We start from the raw sequence: 22,746 nt of genomic DNA, 5'->3' as shown, positions 1-22,746 counted from the left end.
TTAAGCATTACTTTAGTTTTCTGCATATTAATCTTTAGACCCATTCTTCTGCTTTGCCTCTCCAGGTCAGTGAGCATGCATTGCAATTGGTCCCCTGAGTTACTAAGCAAGGCAATATCATCAGCGAATCGCAAGTTACTAAGGTATTCTCCATTAACTTTTATCCCCAATTCTTCCCAATCCAGGTCTCTGAATACCTCCTGTAAACACGCTGTGAATAGCATTGGAGATATCGTATCTCCCTGCCTGACGCCTTTCTTTGCACACATGCACACTTGCCAGAAAAGAAAACGTGCCCCTGGAAGCCATTAAGCCGTTATTTCTGATAATAATAATGCAACAAAGCTTTGTTTGTTTCTATACAGGAAGGAATGTTATGTAAATATGAATTCTTCGTACTCTCGCCACCGGATTACATAAGATTACATCAGATAACATAAGAAGCCAACAAACATTGACACCAAGGACAACATAGGGAAATTACTTCTGCCTAATAAATGAAATAAAGAAACGATGAGCAATGGAAATGAAAGTGGATGAAAAACGTATTCATGAAAAAACAACTTGACGCAGGTGGGGAACGATCCTACAACCTTCCCATTTCGCGTGCGATGCTCTACCAATTGAGCTACCGCTGCGCCGTTTCCCCGTCTAGTTTCTTTGGTATTTATGTTTCCTAATGGAACCCTGGGAGCCAGCGCCACTACTCACAGACCTTGGCGGCGGACGTGGAACGTCCTTTCTGCGGCAGGCATCCCGAGAACGTGATGTTTTTGGGGTGAAGGTGATTGGTCAATACACCCACACATGATGTGGGAAGGTTGTGGGATCGTTTCCCACCTGCGGCTAGTTGTTTTTTCATCAACTTTCATTTCCATTATTTATGATTTCTTTATTTCATTTATTAGGCACAAGTAATTTCGCCTATGTTGTCCTTGCTGTCAGTGTTCGCTGGCTTCTTATGACATGACAAATAAAATTCGGGTCCCTCAATTAATCCCCCTTCTTTTGTTTCAGATGGCATAATTCTTGCTATTGAGCTGGATTACACAGACAGGGGAATAGTATTTGCACGAGAAATCAAAATGCATATTATACGAATTCAGAAATCTAGCGCAAGTCGAACCTACTCGTTTCTTTCTATGTGTTTATTAGGACCATGCTGCAAACTTGAATGGGAATTCCAGCATGTACTTAGCCTGCCTCGTCGCAATGACAATTAAGGAAAGTTCGCTAAAACATTTCAGGCATCAACTTTACGGCATATATTGCAATTTACGCATGGTAGTCGTAGAATTCGCGAGGTGAACTCTCTGGAAAAAGGTTTCAGGATGACACCAGTTATGAGATAATCATTCTCAAATTATCTGACAAAATACACGCACATTTCATTACTTTAGCGCCTAAATGCATAAATGGTGGTTTAATAAAAAAAGATAGTCGAACAATATTGAACTTGGACAACAACATTCACGCATAATATCTGGAAAACCGTGATACTTTTAACTAGTGCGAAGTAGATATGCCTTGCAGTCTCACCGGCTACAATTGCAATTTCTGCCATAAAATAATTACCTAAAAAGGTAATACGGGAACTTTGTTGGATGAAGAATTTAGGATTTTGATTTCTACTGCAATTAATGAGTGTCGCTTCGAGTAATCTAGCTGAACGACTACGACTACGTAATCTGCCATAGTACATTTTTAACAATTCTATATGGTCGAAACGGAGCAGTCGGGAGAGCACTCATGAGCTTAGTGAAATTGTGTTTATTGAGGCGTAGAACAGGTTGGTTTGCTGGTTATAAGCAGCATACCTAAAATATAAGTTGACAACTATTGCACAGTTTTATTCAAGCAAAGCAATATATTTTCTTTGAACATGTCACTTTCATATGAATTATAATCCATTCATAAAAACCATTAAATAATTACAGCTTGTCCCTATTTAATTGAAGCTGTTAGGTTATGACGCCTTCTTCCGACCTGCAAAAAGCAAAAAATATTCATGTTGAACATAGCTTTATTCTGTATAATCAATGGTTTGGCAGTGGCTGTATTGTACTTTTGCTATTTATCTTGCAGCAGTACCATTACCGTCACTTCGTGGTAACATTTTTCTTACAACATAGTGGTGTTGTACGTATTGAGAGAACCATGCATGCTAGCTTTGATGACAATCTTGCGTTAATGTGTGAAATGAGAAATTCCTTTGATAGAAGACTCGTGAATATTTTATCGCGGAAAAATAATCATCACAGGATAAATTCTCGTGAATATTTTATCGCGGATAAATAATAATCACAGGATAAATTTACAAGGGAAGTCAACCGATGCTGTATAAATTGATTCCTTGCACATAAACACAAGTGATAACCACAGTGCCTTCGTCATGCTCGTCCAAGCTTCCACCTCAAATTTGTCCGCTTTCTCTTATAATAAATTAGGGCACAAAGACAATAACAGCTCCGAAAAGGCTTGAGAAGCCAGTCACTCCAAAAGCACTGTAAGCTTGTAAAGATAATATCGTGGACTTTCTTGAGCCCATGAATGCCGTATGCAATGTGAAGAATTTAGGAAACTGTATTCTACAACAGGCAAATAGGATCATCAGGATACATCTATTGGTTGTTGAACAAGTCAATTATGCGATTATGACCCTAATACTTGGGAGAAGACATTCGCTTTATCGTGCCTTAAAATTCGCATTAAAAAAGGAACACATATTTCTAAAACTTAGTCAACATACCTAAAACTACGTCCCAAATAAGGGCGGTAGTTTAGTACTGAGGTATGAACCGATTCATCCTTCGCGATTTCTTTCAAACGGCCAGGCTACGACGCGGTAATAGAGGAGAATTATGGTGGATCAATCTATTTCAATGGCGTTTTCTTCATTTTCATATAAATTACGTACCTTTATGTACAGGGCTACACCTACCTGTAATTTAAAGCGAAGCCTCCTTTGCGATTTTCCCTTCACATCTCTTGCTAAACCTGGCTGCTTCCTACTGCTGCTGTCTCGCCGGATAGCTTACACGTAGCTTCGGAACGGTGTCCCTATCAAGGAGCGGTGGCTCACACCACTTCACCTGCAGCTGTGGAAATTACCGGGGGGAAGCCGGCCTGCGAGGGGGCTACGACGCTGAGAGCCGCGATGAGACGGGAGTGATTCCGTTGCGCAGCCTGGCAACGGCGTGTACGTTCGTATGTGCGCCTCCAAGCGGAGATCGCGTACCCCTACAGGACGGCGCAGACAACCAGCTCGCCTTTTTCTGCCCCTCTAACGCGGCTTGTTTTCAAACGTGCATTGCATTGCAGAACACTTCATTCGGGTTATATATGAGCCGCATGAGAAGGTGCCCGTGAACACTGCTTCGTAAGATCCGCCCTATACATATTCCAGCGGGACACTTTGAAACTGCTGTATTTTATATCGGCTGACCTTCCTAATGATATATTGCTGTTAGGTTTTCTAATTCCCAGGAAGAAATGGAATTTAGGGGAAGAACTGGCTAAAAAACAAAACCAAATGAAACCGGGGAGCTGTGCTAACTCTGACAACCATCGCTTCTTGATCGTGATCAGTAGACGTACACTCACACATCTTTTCTTTTAATTTCAGTCCGCAACCATCTGAATGCCGCCACGGAGCAGAGAATATAACGCCGGAAGAAGTATTCAAAATAGGTTTGGAACTCATTAAGCAGGGCACTTTTTCCGCTCAGCCACCATTGCGGGCGCGGCTGAACTAGAGTAAATGATGAAGTCGAGAGTGTGACAGAAGCCCGTCTGATCGGAATGATGCATACTTAAAATAGAGAGGTCAGGACACCAACCAAAATGGTTTAAAATGAAATATATACGAAAAAGTTAATATATATTTTATTTTAAACCATTTTGGTCGGTGTCCTGACCTCTCCCTTTTTAGAGTAAATGATGTAAGAAACTACACAAAACTGCATACATAGGCTGCGGTCGAAGCAATATTATTTTACCTTACCAACCATAATTTCTTAAATAAGGCATAGAGCCGCTCGCTGATGCAAATAACAAAATTGGACGATATGTGTAAGGCAAGTGAATTAGAAAACAACCACCCCCTTTTAAGACTGACTATTTCAGATTGTTACACATAAGCAGCACCTAGCGCTGGACTGTATGGTTGAGCGTCATATACAAGGTCCGGACCAATGTTCTGAGATATACCTGGCAGGAACAAGTTATAATTTATCGCTGCATTTTTTATTCCATTCTAGATTACCAGAAAGAAAATGAACTTATGAATAGCGAACACGGCAGTTTTCAGGAAGTACACATGCACGAATGCGGTGCGAAGATTCAATAGTAATGCCAGCTGAAACTCTACTCAGCTGTATTTGATGTAGTTACGGAGCAACACCGTTTGTGCTGAGACATTTCTAAATATTGATACGCAACAAGCCGCACCACAGCGGGGCTACATTTAGAACGATGACAAGAACAAACTGGTGCCAATTCTAGTTGATCAATATCTTGGTCGCTTTCGCAGTACTGCGTAAATATGCCTTGTACATAATGTTGTATAAAACATACATAAAATTACTGGCGCAGGCGCCCGTTTCCTGTAGCCGCCATGGGGCTTCACAGCGGTCGCACGCCGACAATCGAGCTTGGCTCCTGGTAAACAGAGCTGAAGCTGATGCCTATGTCAGAATTTCACATAGTGCTTGTTCTGGTTTATTTTTCGGCATTCGCTACGGTGAGTGGGCCCTTCATAATAGTCTACGCAGTATTTTCACGCGCCTCTTCATTGGTGAATTCCGAGGGTCCCTGATGGGCACACAGTTTTCCTACTCACGGGATGGGGGAAGGGGGGGGGGGCAAGTGGGCGTCTCAGTGGTGTGCACAGTAACACTACAACGCATCATTGTTAACTGCTCCGCGGCCACTAAAGTGACGTCTACATAAGGCCCCCGTGCCCCTCTTCTTTGGCTATCCACGGGTCGCTTCGATACCGTTCATGGACGCAGACTTTATTGATAGTTTAGAGGATAACTATGTGTCCAAACCGTCCATTGCTTTACCTTCGAACGAATTACGATACTTTCGTCGTCACTGATTGTTTTGCTAGCGTCGCTTGCGTGATGTTCGGCCACAAAGCGCCTTCATATTCCGCTCTTTACGGGTCTCTGTAAATTGGTAGTGGGTTAGCGCTCGTGTGTCTCAGTTTTGGTTCACCCTCCTCGTCTGGTTGTGTCATGATTTTAAACCGTTCACACGCTTTCCAGAAATGAGGGTCATAGTGTGGTGCGCGCGAGAAAAGAACGTATGGCAAGTAGTTACTTGCCGTTATTAATTTTAGCAAGTGGCGACAAATACTAGGATATTTTCAGCCAGCCACAATGCAACCTTTAGGTGCCGAGAGCTTTGCCAGTGCTGCCATCAAGCGAACAGCACCTACTGGTACGCGTTCATTTATCTATAACTCAAGATATGCATGCTGCATATATTCACATCTACCTTGCAGTTAAACTCTTTGAAAAAAAGTTCCAGTAAAGCCTTTATTGCGACTACAACAGCTGCTCGTAAAAGTTCTCTGCATGTTTTCATACTGTCCTTAACGAACTTTATTTTTTATGGAGTGTATATGTTAGGAAATTATGGACATGTTGGAAGTTATGCCTTCAGATGAGTGAGATGGAAGTGAGACTACAAAAACTTGAGTTAGTTATTGAATAACAGAAAGTTACTAAAGCCTAGTTTCTTGAGTTATATGCGTTATATCAAACGCTTTCGATGTTCGCGTCGCTGCCTGATAGCACCAAAGGTGTTAGCAACTTTATATTTGTACATAATGAGCCGATGTTACCGGCGATATATTCTGACAGTTCAGTGAAGTTTGTCGGGGTAACCCTGCGCATTGGGGGGGGGGGGGGGGCAGGAGTCATTGAATATTATTTTTTATTGTGCGTTATATGTTGTCCATATTTGTTTTTTCCGGTCTCCTCTGGGAATTCACGAACGCATGTTATTTAGATTTCTGTGAAATATAAAACATTTTATCGCCAATGTATGACAAAACTTAAACCATTCTGGTGTTCCAGTGATTTATATGCGTAATTCAAAGGCCACGTAAGCAGCTTGCGTAATGTCATGGCAAAACTCAAATTTCAAGATAAAAGAGGATATCTCATAGCCATTCTGTGTGCAAAGTTTCGGAATAGTCACCTCCTAAGTAGGAGTTTCGACAAAAATTTCTTAATGAGGTGTTGCAGGGTCGTTATTAGCAGTCTATCATAGTCGTACTAGAACAGTTGAAGCTGCTGAGTTCACTCTTGCTGTAAACTGCTGCAATAAAAAGCAAAATGTGTTGAAAAAGTTTACTATTACGTGCCTAAATTTTTATATATTTAATGAAACCCTGACTTATTCCTATTTTTCAAGCGTTAAACGTTGTTTACACAAGGTTTCCCCACGGTGTTTGGCCGACTAAAGAAGCACATTGTTTAAATTGCTCCATAAATACCTCAATAACAATCTAGAGCGCAAATACGCTAGACAGAAATTTTTATATGCAGGTGAAGATCGAAGAATATGATTAAATTAAGGGCTGCCCAGTAAAATACGTATGCAAGAACTACGGAGCAATAGAAGAACGTTCCCATATCAGCGCAGTATTTGCCCCATTTTGCTAAAAAAATACATCTGTCATGGAGAACAAATTTAAATAATACCGGGAGAACAATATGGGAGCTCTGTATGGCAACTTAAAGAGCGAGAATAATTAAGAGCATTTGTAAAAATTTGCATCTTGAAGTACTCGAAAGTGTTGTATGGCCGCTATCTGCTGTGTATCCGATAGTACAGAATGAACTTTCGTCTCACCAAGTGCACATGTTTTGAGAATAGGCGGTATGTTAGGTCTATTGTTTGAGCAAAAATTAATGTTTCTAGCTTTTCTGTGCACTCTATAAATTTTGACTGTACTATCGTTTTCTTCATACATTTATGCATTGCACAACGTCCGTGGTAGCTTTCTCCATTGTTTTCTATGAACAACGCAGTGACCTTTATTTCTACTAGGTGAAAATCAGGCACAGGTTATGCGTGATTCGCGAGTAAAATTAGAAGTATGTGAAATATTCACCATATTGGCAGTAACAGTCCCGAGCATTTCAGCCTGTCTGGAGAATGGCGCAACATTTAGTCAGCTCCCCGAAAATAACTGCAATCGCCACCACTATGAAAACTAGTGACGATGACGGCAATAACATGGCCACAGTACCGGCGAAGTTATTGTATGTGAAAAAATGACATTGGTTGCAAAAGTTTTTTGCATCAAGTGGTTCAAAAGCTGATGTGCCAATATCCGTTCTATTTCCGATATACGTTGTCAATTGTGCGCCACAGCAAGTTGCCTTCGTTTCCCCGAAGTGGACGATTGCATGTGTTATGTGTGCCGAGATTTCTACATATCTCGCCTAAGTACTAGCAAGCGAAAAATTTATTGAATCCTCGCTTTCTCATCTTTAGACGTTTCAGGTGCAGTTGGTTTCTGAACTATTATCCTTCGGATTATCCTATTTACCCCATTACTTGTGATACAAAGGAAAACCTTAAACCATGTGGCCCAATTGCCTTACTTGCAGTAGATACCGTACTTAGGCGCTCCGAAACGTTTAAAAAGGCCGACAACCAATTTTCCGAACACCGATTTCTTTCTAATACAATGAAAAGCTTGTCGGTCAGAATGTCTAATCGTGAAGTTGTAACGCGCCAAGCGCTATGGATTCTTTTTTATCAGAGTTTTGGATTTGCATTGAGAATGTAACATCGAGAAGTAAGCGCGACAGCGATTATCCACCGGAATCAGTGGGAGGCAGACGACAAGTGTGGCCGTTACTGCCAGAAAGTATTACTTTATCAACTCGACGTTCCAGCGATTCATGTTTTACAAAGCGTTAAAGAATTTCTGCGATAATATCTCTGCGTTTTCGTGGTTTCCTACCGAACAGCTTTGGTGTTTAACCCGTCAAAACGAAAACAATCGAATATAAAACGGAACCAAGCTTATACATGGGATACGCAGTTCTGTTGCTGTAGCGACGCATGCACTTTTGATTTCCAAAGCCTAGAATAAAGCGCAAGGGCCTAATAATATAGCAACTGAAATATTCAGCAATAATTATGTTGCACTAAATAACAGCCAACTTATGTACAGTGATCTTATTGAGTACATTAAATACAGTTACTCGTTTTTGAGACTTTCTTCGCCAATTAGAAAATATAATTGTCACTTAGATCGTAAACAGCGTGCTGGGTTAAATCACTCTTAATCTCACAACACATTCTGACCAGTTGTCAGTCCCTCTAAGTGTGCTTTACGAATGACGCTAATGGTATCCTGCATTCCTGCTAACTGTGAACGGTGCCGAAGTGGAATTTACCGAAAATGGGAAAAGTATAATAGGCGATAAGCACGCGAAAGTAAGTCTGCGGGTCAAAAACAGCGTTTGAAAAAAATTCACTGGCCAAATTCTAGAAGGCGTTATACGAACGGTATTTCCAATAATTATCTTCGTAAGGAGAGAAGGGACAAAAGTCAATGGAGGAAGAGGGGAGCATTATCCATGCAGCACATGAGAAAGTTTGACGTCTCTTCTCGAATTATGAAAGTTGGAAATCAATGTGTTCTGCTCTCCTTCCCTCTTTATATGCGTTAAGCGGGGTGGCAGTGCTATCCTCGACCAACTGAATAGCTCTCACCTCGTACAAATCTCGTGGAAAAAGCGGTAGATTATAAGTGAATTAACGCCAAAATTGTAAAGTATTTGGGTTCTTTACGGCGTTTGAAGTACATCGCTATGGAAGAGTTTCAGAGCGCTAATATGCCTAAATAGTTGCGGCCGATTTATGAAGGTGCACAGGAAAAATTATAGCAGAAAGCGAAATCAGACTTGTTGAAAGCATAAGAACTTCGGGGCTGATATGTTATGGAAGTAATTGTTTATGGGCGACGTATGGCTTTTGACGAAAATTCTTAAACGAGTGATTAAAGTGGTTATATGCCTGCAACGCCATTAATACGTGCATTTTAACTATAGAGACTGGAAATGCTTTAAGGCTACTTGGATGGAAACAGCGTAGCTAGAAATTGCGCTTTGAATACGCCAGGCCGCACGAGTCTGCTGTTCTTTTTTTTTTGTTTGTTTCAGTACACCATCTCAACAAGATGCCCATCTTTGGATAGAAACGCGAAACAAAGCTTCGACGATAAATCTTGTCAGCTTGCGTTTGATGGAAACAGCGTTAGAGATCTGCTTCCACTAGGGCCTTCTGTTGATGGCTGAAGGTCGTAGAATGGATGCCATAATTCTGCCATCGCTTTTTGGTATTGTCCCGATTTACCTCCACAGAGCTGTCAGAATTTTTGAAGCATCCCGATAATGTAGCTCACGACAAAATTTTGTTGACTCAACAGTATATGTCCTCTCCAAAACATATTCCTTCATGTACCTGTCATAAATAGCCTGTTTCACATAATTATGGTTATACCGACAACGAGTTTGTGTTGCGTATCTACAGTGTTGCTATGCCTTTTGTGTCCATCAACAACTTCCTTCGTCGAATTCTATGGAACTATCTAAGTATTTCTTCGTCATATGATTGCTAGAACTGGCAAGCATCAAATAAATGTTTAGACGCAACCATGTAACCCAAATTGCAATGGGCAAATTCAACTTTCGTGCCTAGATGGCTTTCATAATTGGCATATTACTTGCAACTAGATGCCCAGCTGTACTTATAGACGATGCAATATTGTCAGATATATAGAGAAAATGTGAAAATAGATGGCCTGCTTTTTCAAGTCTGACATTTTAGTTTCGAAAAGTAGTGGGTCATCCCAACAACACCCCGCACCGTATGCGTACCCCAAATTCTAAGGTTAATCACCAAAAATAACTTACCTTTTCCATGCTGGGAGGCAGCTACGATTGTATATATCGTATTTTTTGTACCCACATAGCTTATCATAGGCCTTATCACAAGTGGGATTTTCTTTCTCAACACGATCGTCCCAAACAAACATATCACAAAAGGTCTGGTCTAGAAGAAATTGAAATTTGCTTTCGTAACAAACAACTGGCAAGCTTTCGCCATAAAGGCATTTTAGCTAGCTTTAGGGTATCGCATGTTCGCTGTTATCCGATGAGCAAACAGGTGATGTTTAGAGGAACATCAGTCTGAGTGTCACCACAATAGAAAAACACTTTGTCATTGAAGGAGGTATTTGGTTGTTGGCAAGTCTTGCATCGCTGCTGTCGGCTTCAACGCACAGTGCACACCCACCAACAGAGAACGAAGGAAAGCTCGTGTTCTTTATGCATATTGAATCAGCTTCTCAATGATGCGCGGTACGCCGGCACCACTCCGACGGCTCCCAATAAATGCAGCCACGACTGAAATTAGCGTGTATCTGCACATATAGGTGTCCTTGGACCTTAATCAACAAGGCTGTTGTAAATCGTTGCTACGGAGGCACCCCGTAAGTGACAATTCTGTCGTTACCAGCCCTCTAGAAGAAGAAACCCATCGTGGTTTGCTTCTTGCAGATGGAGCTGTATTTTGTCAATGTTCGCCTTACGCACCTGCTGGGTTTGACGGAGCCCAATGACGGGCCACATGGCCGGCTCGAGCTTTATTCTTAGTCAACAAATATGTAAGGGTGTGCCATTAGGCCACCAGCGCAAGAATCTCGCGCGCCGAAAGCATCGTCCCACGACGAAAGAAACTGTCATCGCCACTGTATTTTGTCGTCGCCTACACCGATGGGGTAAAAGAAAAAGAAGTTTTTCTTTAAAATCGTTGGTGTGCACTGGCTTAGGCTGGCCAAACATAACCACAGACCCACTGCCAACACAGACTCTATAAAGTCTTCTACTTTGTTACAGCACCTGTAGTATGACCGTGACACCGAAATACACATTAGAGAAACACTCAGCGCTAAGTTTCAACAAATGGTTCAGTTACAGTTTTCGCAGCAGCACTCACACGTCAAGCACCTAAAGGCATGCGCAGATACCTCTGTTGCCAGACTGATTGTTAGAAGGCTTACGTTACTGATATTACGGTACGTTACTGATGTTAGCTTAAGATGGCGTACTGACTCATCTATCACTAAGCAATTGAGTTTATCACCAATAATACAGCTGGAATATAGTTGTTCGTGTTGAAAAGATACCCTTCGAACAATTGCAGTGGTTACAAAGGTGTCTGCGTGTGGTTTCTCCAGTTTTGTATATGATTACAGAGCTATGCGCGTGTAAACATATGGCTGCATTTAGAGGAGTACAGTTGCCTGACGAGAACCATAAAGAAGCCTGTTGTTTTGTGCTATGTACTTGTGTAGTCTGCCTTTCTGTGTCCCTGTCCTTGTGCGAGCGCTACAGCAAAGTAGATAAGTAGACACATTGCAGTAATAATTCGCCTAATAATAAAATTGACAACCACGGTGTCATGCCCACAAAGGCAAGCGTGAACCATTCTCAGTCGTTGTCACAACTCTGTCGTGATGAAAAGCGCCTGCAGCGGCCAGCCAACGCATCGTGCAGCTTCGGGCTTCCCAGCATTTCCGAAACTTCAGAGTACGGGACCACCAGCACTGCGCTAGGCAGACGGCGCGCTATACGCCACCAGCCTTTTAGGCTCTGCTTTCTTTTTTAACCCGGTGCACATTAGGTCCAAAATACAAAGCCGGGGCTGCGCATGCGCCAGCTGCGCGGGTAGCCACGCCCAGCCGGTACCACGCTAGAGGAGTAGAAGGTTGTTTTCCTCCCCTAATGCGTGCTTAAAACAGTGAATTCCAACATGGAGCTCCCGGAAAACGACATGCATCAAGCTGCCATCTTCCCTGGCTCAACCGCACATAATTTACCCTGCATCTACACCATAACGCACGCGCAGCGCTATCCCATCGCATTTAGATAATAAGCAGAACATCACCGTGACAGCCCCGACGAGAGTGAAAATGTGCGTTGAGTGTTCATATGAACGGGTCTCACCAGAAAAGTTGGTTTCATTAAAATGTAACTGCCTATAAATTTCTCATACGATTACCTGCACTCAAGGCTGCTGCAAATTTTTGAAAATAAGCTTTATTTCTTAGTCTTACTTAATTGACATTATTAAAGGAAACGTATGAGCGCCTCACCTGGAAACTTCTATGCAAAAACGCCATTTTCGCTGAACTCAAAGCGTTTTATAGAAAGACACCCTGCACACTATGTCTACTGCAAACTGTTAATAAATCTCGCGGAACTCGAGTTCACAGATCTGTACAAAAGCAGTTCATTCTGGTGCCGTCTCAACTCCATCATTTTCTCGCGATAGCATAAGCACTGCCTCTATGTTCGAACAGACAAGTGTATTATGAGCTATAACACGGTGACCAAGGTGCTCCAACACGGTGCCCCAAGAATACGCTAAAAATTGTTTTATATATACCATTTCGCAAATAAAATTTTCCTACGGTAACACCGGTGTGTAGTATTCGGCGTTCTACAACCACGGCTACCGCGTTTCAACTCATTTAGGATGCGACTGCATATACAATCAATTAGAATCTTTATATCGCATAATATCTTACCGATAGTCATAATAGCGCAGTGCTCTGTAGGCTCCCAGAATATCAGTTCGTAGGCATAGTCTCGGAAAACTAGAAAAAAATTATTGTAAAGATTATTAGACTTTCTGCCTTCAGCTAGTGCAGCAAAGCTAGGAAGAAATGGCAATATTTCAGTAATGATCTCGTACGGGTGTATCTAACTGCTTCCAATGACTTTTACTTTTTTAGCGGTAGCAACTTACTGGCCTTAGGTACGCACGTATGCGATAAATAAATGAAGTATTTACAAAAAACGAAAGAAGGGAAACCAAGTGGCTGGAGTTTTGTTAATCGTGACCATGTAAGGCCAAAAAAAGCCAATAAAAGGATCGGTGAAATTATTTGAGACTGAAATTGAAAACTAAATAATACTAATACTAAGAACATAATATTATGAACAATAGGGAAAGGAAAGTGGACAAAAGGGTAATTTGTTACTAGGGCGAGTGGAAGAAACAACCTTCGCATTACATGTGTGTTGCACTGCAATTTCAGCTGCTGCAACGGCTATTGCTCCATCCCCCAACTTAGATGTTTATCTTTGCTAGGTCTTGAGAAGGTCTAGCGTTAGCCAGAACCATTCAGAGCAATGGTGGGCGGATGTCGAACATTCTTTTTTGCCCGATGGTGCCACGTAAGACATGAACTTAGTAGAGCACGCACGTGGATAAAAGCACCTTGCAGGCTACTTCAAAAGTGAGACGAAAACTTTGCATATGCCAAGGTATGATGTATGCTCTGAAGGACAAGCAGGGCAATGTAATCAGAAATTTTGATGATATAATAAAACCAGATGAACAATTTCATACTGACGTGTAAGGTACTCAGAGCAGCCACACTGTCTTCATTCGAAGTAGTGAGGAACATTGCATAGAGGCTCCTTCTTTAACTATCGATGGAGCTAGAAGGGCCTTGTAAGACGACACTCGGGTGAAAGTGCCAGAAGATGGAATAACACTCGATTTGGTCAACAATGGAGAAAATACACTGCTTGAAAAGCTTGCGGCCTTTTACAGGCAATGCCTCTACACATAAAGAGTCCCAGAGAGATGGAATAATGCCAACATTATACTAATACATAAGAAGACAGACCATAAAGAATTGAAGAATAATAAGCCTTTTTAGCTTGCTTGGAGTTTCGTATAAAATATTCACCAAGACATTTTCCAATAGAATGAAGACAACACTTGACTTCAATAAACCAAGGGTTTAGCTTCAGGAAGGAATATTCTACAACGGATCACATTCGTGTCACCGATCTTGTAATTGAGAAATTTGCGGAGCACAACCAAATACCTTATATGGCTTCTGTAGATTAGGAAAATGCATTTGATTCAGTAGAGATACCAGCAGTCATACCTTTGCAGATTGATAGAGAATCTTTGTACATATTTTCCAAGATATTTGCGTAAGCTGCGAATGTCTTGGGAAATATCTACAAAGATTACAAAGCAAGCCTACTTTTCCACAAAAGAAAAGGTAGGAAGTTACCTGTCACGATAAGCTCCAGAAAAGCAGACACAATTTCTACAATGCTATTCACTGCATGCTTAGAAGTATACGAGCTATTATATTGCGAAGGCTTGAGAGTGAGCATCAACGACGATTATCTAAGCAACATTTCGTTTGTAGATGATTGTGCTGTTCACCAATACTGGGAAAAATTACAGCAAACGGCTGAGGGTGCTAACGAAGAAATTATGAAAGTGCGGTCGAAGAATAATACGTACAAGGCAAAGGCAAGGTTAAACAGCCTTACAACACAACAACAATTCATGATCGCCAGTCAGCCTCTAGAGAGTGTGCAGGAGTACATTTATGCAAGTGAAATATTCACGTAGACTCAGATCATGAGGGAAATTTAGAAAGAATAAGGATGGTTCGGAGTGCATACGGCAGACATTACCAAATCTTCACTGCGAGAATAGCATTGTTGTTGAAGAGAAGAGTGCGCAATCATTGCATTCTACCGGTGCTCAGATATTGGGCAGAAACATCGACGTCAACACAGATTCTGGAAAGCAAGTTGAGAACAGCGCAAAGAGCCATGCAACGAGAAACGTTAAGGGTAACGCTAAAAGACGGGAAAAGAGCGATTTTAGATCAGGGAGCGAATGGGGATAGCTGATATTATATTTGACATTCAGATGAAAGAATGGAGCTCGGTGGGCCGAGTATGCTCAAAGTAGACAACCGCTGCACCATTTGAGTTACATGATTGGTGCCAGGGCAAGGAAAGCGCAGTCGAGGATAGTAAAAAATTTGGTTACATAAAGAAATTATAAAATTCCCAGGCACACGTTGGAATGAACTGGCGCAACAAAGGGGTAATTGCAGTTTGCAGGGAGAGGCTTTCGGCCTGCAGTGAACATAAAAATTGGTCGATGGTGGGGATTATACCCAATGATATCAAGGGTGCGAGGCTCGAGACCCTCGTGGTGAATGAAGGAGAAAAGAAGGAAAACTGATGGGATCAATTTTAGGTAATTGTTACCCTATAATGCCGATAGACAATGAAGAAAAGGAAGATATTGTACAAATTAGCTGGGAGTCTGAAATTTAACAGTGCAAAATCACAAAGAAAATGAAAATGAGAGTGCATTAAAGATTATGCGTCGTCGGTGGCAGCGCAATCCAAAACTTCCACATTACCCGGGCGTTGCTTTAACACTTGCGCTACGGCGACGCACATGAATCCGTCCACTAACTTGGCAATGTATTATTACTAGGTGTAACCCTGGGAGTGTTAACCAGCGCCACTCAGAGCCATGGTCGGAGGATGGGGAACATGCTTGTTCGCCTAATGGCATGATGTAACACGATCAGCAGGCACGTGGCTCAAAGACCTTCGTATGCTACCTAATGAAATAACAGCTACCAGATTAGAGACTATCACTATGAATGAACGAGAGAAGAAAGGAAACCGAGGGGCTCGGCTTTTGTAAATTACGACCAGATAAAGCCAACAGGAAATGAAGCCAAGGAAAGAGTAGGCTCAGCACTCTGTGGTTGAAGTTAAATTATGGAGGAAAAGTGAAAATGAAATTGGACGTAGATGTAATTCGTCAATGGTAGGACTCAAACTCTAAACGTTCCCATTGCGATTACGCGTGCCTTGCACTACCAAAAGTGCTACACAGGCTGCCATTGACTCCTTTACCAACTTTTGTATTTGTACTATGTCTAGGGCTGAGAGTGTACGCCAGCGCCAAGCAGAGCTTTGGCGGGCGGAAGTGGTACATGCTTTTTTTGCCATATGGTGTCGCTTATTGGGAAGCTTTAGATCCAGTGCTCCTATCTATATACATGTAAAATGAGAATTCGTTTTTCTCAGCAACCACTCCACCAAATTTGGCGAGATGTGTGGCATTTAAAAGAAAAATTTAAAATTCAGTGACTGCTGGTTTCTGATTTTTGATTTACGTTCTCAATTTGTATGCAAAAATTCTCAAAAATCTCAAATTCTCGGAAAACGAAACCATGAAGTCTGCAAATCTGTAACTCAGCAATGAAAAATTATGCCGCTGTTATATGAATTGCATGTTATAGTACAATATAACGGAATAAATAGATATGTTACACATGATCATAAAAAAGATGTAGTAATGTGGAACTGCATCTTTTGCAGAACCCTTGTACACAACGTTACAAACTCACGTAAAATATGGAATGACAAATAAAATTTGTGCGTTTCATTGATCTAGTGAATGCCGTTCACAAAACCACGATACCTGCTATTAACGCATAGATAATAATTTGTAACCTTCGTGCTTCCTTTTTTTTCAACCCTTAAATTTTTGAAAATCTTTTTAACAAAATCCAGGATTAAATAAAAATTGCGCTTTCGACAATCACTAGAATATAACTTGCTCTCTAAAATGCAAGACATTTTATTAAAACTGTTCAAGGGTTTATCTAATGAAAGCGTTTTTGCGCTTTAAATGTATGTGAATAAACCGCGTCAGAGTTGGCCCCGAGCTCAAGCTTCCTCTTAACATGTGAACTTGGTCAGCAGTCGCGTAGCTAATAAACCCTTATACGCTATGTATTTACATCAGATCTGCCAGATTCGAGACCCTATGTAAAAGATGAATGAGAACAAGGTTATAAGAGGGGCTCGATTTCTGTTAATCCCGAACAAGAGGACCGTGTCACCATAGGTGCGGAAACCATTCAGGAGTTAAAATGATTTTTTACATGTTATCGTTCGTCCTGTTAGAATAGCGAATATATATATATATATATATATATATATATATATATATATATATATATATATATATATATATATATATATATATATATATATATATATACATACACTGTGAACATAAATTATAATAATGTTGGCGATACATACGGCCACGCGTGTACCTTTTACATTTTGTCCTGTTTTGTGCGCTGCTTGTAGCAAACTATGCTGGCAACGTGTACATCACGTACACAGCGCGAGGAGAGGAACGACTGAGCGATATCTGCCGTCGTAAGAGCGTGAGTGCTCCCAAAAAAAGAAACAAATATGAGTACGCGGCCATAAGCTACGATTTCGGCGGCCGCTTTTGGTGGTGCTGTTCCGGATTGGACAGAGCCCATTGCGTCCTCTGAAGGCGTAGGCAGCCTACAGGCCTCGTTGTTTCCCTCGCACCAATTGTGGACTCCTAACCCTTGCCGCCCCGTTATCAAAGTTAACATGAATTTACTATCCCCATTTATTGCTATAAAGATATGGTTGTCGTCTAGCTACATTGACATCCGCTGTAAAGGAAAGCTTACTAGCAAGGCTGATGAGCGCAGAATCCATCAGTGTAGGTGCTAGCACGCTACTTTGGTGAACACAATGAGCAAGGTGATGATTGCTTGGGTCGCCATCACTCGCAGCCACGAAATATACATGGTCGTAGAGGTAGCTTACCCGCCATATAAAACACGGTGCCGATGCTCAAGAATTCAAGGGAGTTAAAGAGACACTAAAGAGAAAAATGATTTCTTCTACATCAGTAAATGACCTTTCTATGACACTAAAACACCACTCTTAGCACGATAAGGCGCTTAATTAATCAGAAAAAGCGCAAGAACGAAAGACGGGCGGCGACGCCTCCTTGAAGTTCCTACACCTCGTCGCTGTGACGTCATGGATTGCGATGGCATCGTCTAGGGCCTCCTTAACTATATAGTTGTACAGATCGACTACATTGTGTTCTAGAAAAACCAAATATTAAACATGGCAAGTTACGGGAACCTTTACTCAGCCAAGGCAGCCCTAGTGCGAAAACATACTTTGGAATTCCTAGCGTCACACTGACGTCCCGGCCTCGGGGTTTCATCGCGAATTCAAATACTGATACTTCGACCATCATTTACATATCTAATAAGCAAAGTATTATTTTGAAATCACTGCCTGCAGGGTTCTAAAGCAATGTTTTATTAGTCTCAACTGATTTATCGTTTCGCTTTAGTGTCCATTTAAATTTAGCTTCTTGGACAGGGTAATTACACTACACCACTCTTATAAGTAACAAGCACTTTATTTTCATGTCTAATGTTGGATGCCATATGATACAAATCTTGTTCGGATGCATATCTTCCTTCCTTAGAATCAACTAAAGTCACAATGCGGGGCATCCACTCCATCGACTTTCCCCTGCCTCTCGGTAAAGCAACTGCACCGTAGGAAAACAGCTGGTAGGTAGTCTTTTCAGACTTCAAGGTAACTATTAGGTCGTTCGTTTTCAAGAGTTGAACAGTGCCTGAGGTCCCCTCAGCATTAGAAAATGCCAATAATGTCTTCTGAGCTTTTGTGCAAATATGAGTGCATACGGCACAGGAGATTAACTCTGAGCCATGAGCGGATCATCGCTCTGAACTAGCGAGAACAGCTTCCAAGTCTCACATAGCGATAGGGAGATCTAGACGGTCATAGGTAAATTTATGTGCCTATCTTTCTTGTTTCAGAAATTCTGGAAGTTGACGTTGAGATCTCCTCATATGCGTTCAAATCTATCCGGCCGTGTAGAAGAGTTAGTGCTCGAAGAGCGTAGCTTTAGACTACACAAAGTGGTTTCTGTCAAACTGAAGTCGAACAACTCGTTGTACAGGATTCCCGCCCAAAGTTTTTTTGATGTCCTTTGACATGGCGTTTTTTATGGGCGGCAAACCGTAAAGTCTGTAAGCCTTGCTAAGGTAAGGTCTTGGACGAGAAAGTGATCCATGATAATAATAATAATTGGGGTTCTACGTGCCAAAAACACTTTCTGATTATGAGGCACGCTGTAGTGGAGGACTCCGGAAATTTTCACCACCTGGGGTTCTTTAACGTGCACCTAAATCTAAGCACACGGGTGTTTTCGCATTTCGCCCCCATCGAAATAAAGTGATCCATGATCTTCAATATGATAACGTACGGAAACACAAGGCGCAAAGAAAGAAGACCAGCCGTATACAGTGCTGATTCACAAAGCGTTGTCAGGCCTCGCTGCGCGTAGGATATCTGAATACCATTGATTTCTTACAGATTTCTTTCTAGGAGCTTCGGTGAATAGTTTGACACCTTTGATTGCGAGCGCCAGCGGGTGATTTCGAAATCGATATGTTTAGAAATGTCATGCGCCACAATGAAGAAGCCATAATGTCTTCCAGTTACTGATATTCCCGTAAATATGCTTGAAGGGTGCTTTTACAGTCGGAAAGTCAATATATTTTAGACTAGATGAAGCATAAAGGCGGTTAATTTCAGCTCTGGGTATGTAGAAAAATGGTCACCATCTTGAGTTTCAGCATCGGTGCACCAGCTCACGTAGACTAAAAGACTTTTGTGCATAAAATGAGATTCAAGCAGCTGCTATGAGATGTTTCCCAGGGCAAGGTTGCTGACAAATCGTTGATTAGGGGCCGTATTCTGAAACGATCGACTTCAGTGATAGTTTCGCCGTCAGGCGCGCGCTGATTGGATGGTTGAGCAAAATCGGATGACGTAGCTCCTCCAGTTGCCAATGAGTGCCCGCAGATGACTAAGGTGGGGCCGAGGCGATAGTATCGCCGAAGTTGGTCGTTTCAGCATACGGCACATGATGTGATTTTTGATTGCGCGTCAAAATTCCTGGCACATCGATTGTTTGCAGATGACCGGTGATATTATGGAGTTTGGCAATGTACTTAAATGTGAACGTGCAATTGTGATATTTTTTACGTTGTGATGACTGTCACGAATAGTAGCACGTATGCAAGGGCAATTATCTGGTGACCCAAATTGGCGTGAAAGGAGTTCATTGTAAAGAGGCACATACGCAGTTGCACCCATGTACCGCCATTCGTTTTCAGATGAAACCCAATAGTTCCCGATTGATGCTCCCCGAACAAAATTTAAGAAGTTTGGTGCACCACGAATGTCACCACGAAGTGTTCGTCTTTTTTAATTAGCCGTATTAAAGTAAATACTATACTGGCGCAATACATTGCATTTCCAGGACGTCGCTTAAGGTAAATCGTAGTTATTTGCTAGGAAACAAATTACCATAGCGGTAACGTTGCTGTGCATTATGAACGGTAAATGTGACGATCAGACGATGTTTCCCTAACTACTTGAATTTAAAAGAACTGTGACGGATTTGTGTAAATGACATTCCGTGAATTTTGTCCCAAGAGAGTGTACTGATACTCGGTATAATGACAACAAACAAGGGCGAAGGGACCGGCAGGTGCCCCTCCGCCTCCCTCTTTGCCAATACACGATCGTGCGCGTGAGTTTGCTTTTGTAATAGAACGTGTGTCAAAAAGAAAACTGTTATTTATAATTTTAACACCTAACCAGAAAAATCTCTACCTTTCCACTTCCGGGTAACAAACCTGCAATTTCGGTGGTTTTTTTGGCATACAGCAAGATACCCGATTTCTCCCTCTATTTCCCTCATTAACCCATTAGGGACAGGTTTCTTTTTTTTCTTGCTATCTTCAAATAAATATAATATATGAACTTGCCTTTGTACATATAACGCACATGCAAAAATTCTTACTCTTGCCTAATTAGTTTGTCAAAAAATAGCCCGTGACCATATGGTCACACTGAGACCTTACGCTACAACAAAATACGCGAAGTGACAAACATTTATTTCCAGCCATGAAACATCACAAAAAACATACATAGCGAATAGTCGAGCACTTATTTAGTGTGATATGGTTTAAATAATGGAATACACATGCCGTCGACTTGTACATTGTGTGTGTGCACTGCGCTGTTGCAATTCTCATGCGCATCTCCACCTCTTGCCATTAGGTATTGGTGCAACAAAGTGGGCCGCTCGGTCATACCGTGTACCAGTCAGGACATCACCAGTCTTTGGGATTCTGCGTTGCCCAGGTCCTCTATGTTTATTGTCCCATCGCATCAGGTAGTTTTGTGCAATTTGCCTGCGGAATTTCACCTGCTTGACGTTGAAACCTGGGCTACGAATTAGCGCCCAAGCGTTGCTGATAGATACATCACAAAGACAAGTGAAAATCCGCCACCACCACTATTTGCCACGGATTACAATCCTATGGGCGCCTGCATTTGCATCCATCTGGTCCGTACGTCCCATATAACTTCTACTGAGCAACAGTGTCTTTTGCGGGCCACCTTGATTTGCTCCTTCTGAACACTAGAGTACCTGTCTGCAGATGACATTGGCTCTACGCCGTGAATGGTGCTTACGATCATTACTACAGAATTGTTCATCCTGCGGACAACAATTATCCCAGTGTCGCTCAGCACGGGCTCATCGTGCCCGCGAGGTTGGCGCTTGATGAATTGTGGTCGAGCGATAGGGCACTCTTTGGGAACACGGTTCCGCTTCATTGTGCCCGTGCCTTCATAGCCCTATGCCTTGAGATGCCTGAGCAGCGGCATGCCTGTGAATAAATTATCAAAATAGAAAAAGAAAGGAAGGTCGTGCGTCTCTGCTGCGAGTTCATCCACCATTTGAAGAAGTGGCGCCGCTGCTTTTCCGAAGTCTTTTTCATATTTTTTAGATCTTCCGGGACCCCCTGCGTGCATTGATACACATTGAAGTTTACAAGGTATCCGTTCTTGGCATTTAGGCACCACACTTTATACCCGAAGCGGATAGGCTTTCCGTGAATAAACTGTTTACAGCCATGACGACCATAATACTCAATGATACTTTCATTATAGCTCAGGTGACGCACAGGTTGAAAGTGCTCCAGAAACCTTGCTTTCAATAGTGCCATCAATGGACGCAACTTTGCCAACTTGTCACTAAGCGTTAGGCTTGCATTTCGCACAGTGCAGGAATGGCATTATCCGTACGAAGCGATTTCTTCGCACAGCATTGTAGGACATCGTGTTGCGCATATCCAAGCCTCTGTCCCAATGGCACTTTTTCCCTGACAAGTGGTTTTAGCCGGACAAAACGAGCACTCCAAGAAAACCTAATTCTTCTTTGGTAACCTCCGGATCGGGCATATTGAAAAATAACGCATACTTTCTTGTTTGTTCGACTAGCAGATCCACGACGGCTTCGTCAAACAATATTTCGAACAACTCAACAGGTGAAAAGTCCCTGTAAGCTGCAAAGTTTCGGTAGGGAAATATGCCAAGGCTTTTCTGGAGATCACCGTTCGTCAACTTAGAAGCAGTGGATAATTTCGAAGGAATGGTCGCATCAACTACAGCAGAAGAAACCTCTCATGTTCCGTCACCTAGCCCACCGAGGTCTTCATCGTCCGAGTCGGATCCACCAATGCGGCGTCCGTCAGAGAAAACAGTTTCAGCGCCGGCTCTTAGCTGCCGCCCGATTAGATTGTCAGTGAGCCCGCCTGAGTCTTCATCCGCCGACTCTTCCTCCGACTAGGGGCTAGCCTCTCGCTGGTCGATATAGATCACTGACACGTCGTCATCGTATTCTTCGAGTATCTTCGCTATTTATTCCAACATCAACCTATTCAGACAATAAAATAAGAAATAACTACTGCGGAAACATGCCGGCAGCCGTGCAAGAGATGAGAATGCAGTTAAAAAAAAATAAAAAGTTAGGTAGCCTAAAGGCCCAGCGTGACCATATGGCAACGCGCAAGGTAACACGCTCGTTCATGGACAAATCAAACAT

The 22,746-nt window shown here is 42.1% G+C and overlaps 1 protein-coding gene across 3 annotated transcripts in view; it reads right to left on the bottom strand.

Annotated features, from left to right (window-relative positions):
- Positions 1-1,759: 1,759 nt before the first annotated feature.
- Positions 1,760-22,746, bottom strand: part of LOC142589056 (uncharacterized) — a 68,990-nt gene continuing 48,003 nt past the window's right edge. Inside the window, exons 4-6 of one of the 3 annotated variants that reach the window (XM_075700844.1) lie at positions 12,629-12,697; positions 9,951-10,089; positions 1,760-1,986 (exon numbers count right to left, since the gene is read on the bottom strand). In XM_075700844.1, the coding sequence (XP_075556959.1) occupies positions 1,962-1,986; positions 9,951-10,089; positions 12,629-12,697 (233 nt within the window). In that variant the 3' untranslated portion in view covers positions 1,760-1,961. The remainder of the gene's footprint in view (positions 1,987-9,950; positions 10,090-12,628; positions 12,698-22,746) is intronic. The other 2 variants (XM_075700846.1, XM_075700845.1) reach the window with 2 other exon arrangements.

Source organism: Dermacentor variabilis, chromosome 7 (genome assembly GCF_050947875.1).
Source record: "Dermacentor variabilis isolate Ectoservices chromosome 7, ASM5094787v1, whole genome shotgun sequence".
NCBI classification, from domain to species: domain Eukaryota; kingdom Metazoa; phylum Arthropoda; class Arachnida; order Ixodida; family Ixodidae; genus Dermacentor; species Dermacentor variabilis.
This window is presented reverse-complemented; position numbering and strand designations above follow the sequence as displayed.